Below are 2,538 nucleotides of genomic sequence, written 5' to 3' on the forward strand. Positions count from 1 at the left end.
AATAAACAGAGCCGTGCATAGAGGGAGAGGAATTTCTTTTAGCTCGTCACACGCAAAAGGGGTTAACTGGGCCTATTTCAAAGCCTTTAAGAATATTTTTAGCCCCTAAGGGCAGCTGACAGCACTCCTTCAAGCACTGAAGGCTGGAATCTGCTTCTGTGTTAGCAGCTGGCCTTGATTTTTTCCCGCCACTTGACTGAATGGAGGATTAAAGAGCTTGAAAACGTTTGTTTTGAGGTACATGGGAAGGCCAGCCATCCCTACAGCCCTGCATTCTGCAAACGAGCAAGCAGAGTGAGAGGGGGCTGCCGGGCACGCTGGAGCCAGGCAGGTGAACCCGTGGCACCGAGCAGCGGTCCCCAAGCTGCCCGTTACCCCTGTAGAGGGACAACAACCACCGTGACACTGACCCGGAGCATGAGGGACACCACAGATGAGGTCCCGGGGTGGCTGCAGGGGGACAGGAGCCGGGGTGATGTTACCTGTCGCGTTGGAGAGCGCGAGGGACTCCATGGAGCCGCGGGGAGTCTGCTCGGTGGGCGTCAGGTCCTCCGAGAACTTGAGGGCGTTGATGGGGTGCCGGGTGCGGCACTGCGGTGTCGGCATCCCGCCTTCCTCTTCCTCTTCGTACTTGGGGACTTTGAGACTTCCTCGGGTCTCGGGGAAGCTCTGGTTGGACATGTCGCTGTAGCTCTCCTGCGAGCGAAGCCTTCCCGAGTAGTAGTCCTCCCTGCAGTCCTGGATGAAGCTGCCGCCATGGCCCTTCATTGCCAGCGAGGAGCTCCTCTTCGGATTGCTGAAGTGTTTCGCCCATAAATCCGGCTGCGAGCCTGGGACCTGGCTGGGATTATAGGAGGTCCTTATGTTGCACTGGCTGAGAAGCTGCAAAGGGCTTTGGGACTGACTTTGCTCCATTTTGCTCCCGTAGTGATAGAGCTCGTCCCTGCTCCTCCACACGTGCTCCCTGTTGAGGCTCGGTGTCTGGCTGGCCAGGCTCAGCAGATCCATCTGCAGCGAGAGCGGGTCCACGTCGGTGGAGAGGCGGTTGGAGGTGACCTGCAGCTGGTTGCAGGGGCTGCGCGCCCCCTCCTCGCTTTTCCCCTTGTTCTTGCCGATCTTGGCGCTGCGGCGGGACTCCTTGGCTCGCGCGCTCTGGAAAGCCGAGTCGGAGGAGTCGGAGCCGTTGGGGTCGTCGCCAACGCTGCAGGCCCTGGAGCAGAAGATCTGTCCCTGCTTGGGCAGGAAGGGCCGTCCCAGCAGGGACTTCTTGCACTGGGCACAGCAGAAGCAGGTCTCGGTGGCGTGCCAGTGCTGGCCGTCGTAGGTCATCTGGCCCTGGTCGATGCCTTGAGGGGGGAGATGCAGAGTGTTAACCCATGTACATTAGTTCACTTAACACGTGCATCCCCAACAAAACACATGCACCCGGGGCTCGCTCTTGACAGCCCGTCAGCAGGGCTTCTCCGATGCGTGAACTGAATCACAGAGTGGTTGGGGTTGGAAGGCAACTTAAAGAACATCCAGTTCCAACCCCCCTGCCATGGTCAGGGACACCTTCCACTAGACCAGGTTGCTCCAAGCCTCATCCAGCCTGGCCTTGAACACTTCCAGGGATGAGGCATCCACAGCTTCTCTGGGCAACCTGTGCCAGTGCCTCACCACCCTCACCATGAATAATTCCTTCCTGAAGTCCAATCTAAATCTGCCCTCTTGCGATTGAAACCTGTTACCCCTTGTCCTGTCACTACAGACCCTTGTAAAAAGTCCCTCCCAGCTTTCTTGTAGCCCCTTCAGGCACTGGAAGGCTGCTGTAAGGTCTCCCTGGAGCCTTCTCCAGGCTGAATTTAAACCCATTTCTAATTCCTTGCAGGCTACAGGCCTTTGCTGGGGAGTTTCTCAATGTTGGGAAAGGCAGCAGAACCAAGCCTCAAGCTATTTGATATTAAATGGGGATATTTCCGATCATAAAGCAAAGGAATGCAAGAAGTTCTCCATAAAGTCCTTGAAGTCAAAGCAATAACATACTGCCTATTTAAAAAACCAAAACCCTCTCCAACGAAACCGTAATGAGGAATTTGGGCTGCCTTGGTCGAGCACATAACAGAGCAGATTGCATCCCTGTCCCTCGCTGCTACTGCGGCCCCATCCTAACTTTATTTTGGCTACTGGGGCCCCTTCTCCAAAAGGCAGTGGAAAGAGCTGGCCCCAGGGATCTGAGCACACCCCGTTGCCTCTCACCCAGCCACATTTCCCAGGTTGTTCCTTGGGTTAAGTAAAAGAATTGATGCAGGGAGCCTGTCCCTGATGCAAAACCTGACAGTCGACAGGCTCCGGCCGGCTGGAGGGGAGGGCAGCAGATGGGGGACGCACAAGAGAAGGGAGCGGGCGAGAAGCGTTAACAGCTGCTTCACCGCTCCGCAGCTGAGCTTTCGGGAAGGATTTGCTGCAGGTCACAGCAACCACGTCCTGCAAGTGCTCCACTGAAGCTCTTCCCCCCTCCCCGTGCCATCTGCCCGCTGCACAAGAGCAAAATGGTTG

At 56.6% G+C, this 2,538-nt stretch overlaps 1 protein-coding gene across 1 annotated transcript in view; it reads right to left on the reverse strand.

Annotated features, from left to right (window-relative positions):
- The window catches only part of PRICKLE2 (prickle homolog 2 (Drosophila)), a 30,494-nt gene that overhangs the window by 10,844 nt on the left and 17,112 nt on the right, over positions 1-2,538 (reverse strand). Inside the window, exon 6 of the mRNA XM_010152578.1 lies at positions 483-1,346. Coding sequence (XP_010150880.1) covers positions 483-1,346 — 864 coding nt within the window. The remainder of the gene's footprint in view (positions 1-482; positions 1,347-2,538) is intronic.

Source organism: Eurypyga helias, unplaced genomic scaffold (assembly GCF_000690775.1).
Source record: "Eurypyga helias isolate BGI_N326 unplaced genomic scaffold, ASM69077v1 scaffold3445, whole genome shotgun sequence".
Lineage (NCBI taxonomy): Eukaryota > Metazoa > Chordata > Aves > Eurypygiformes > Eurypygidae > Eurypyga > Eurypyga helias.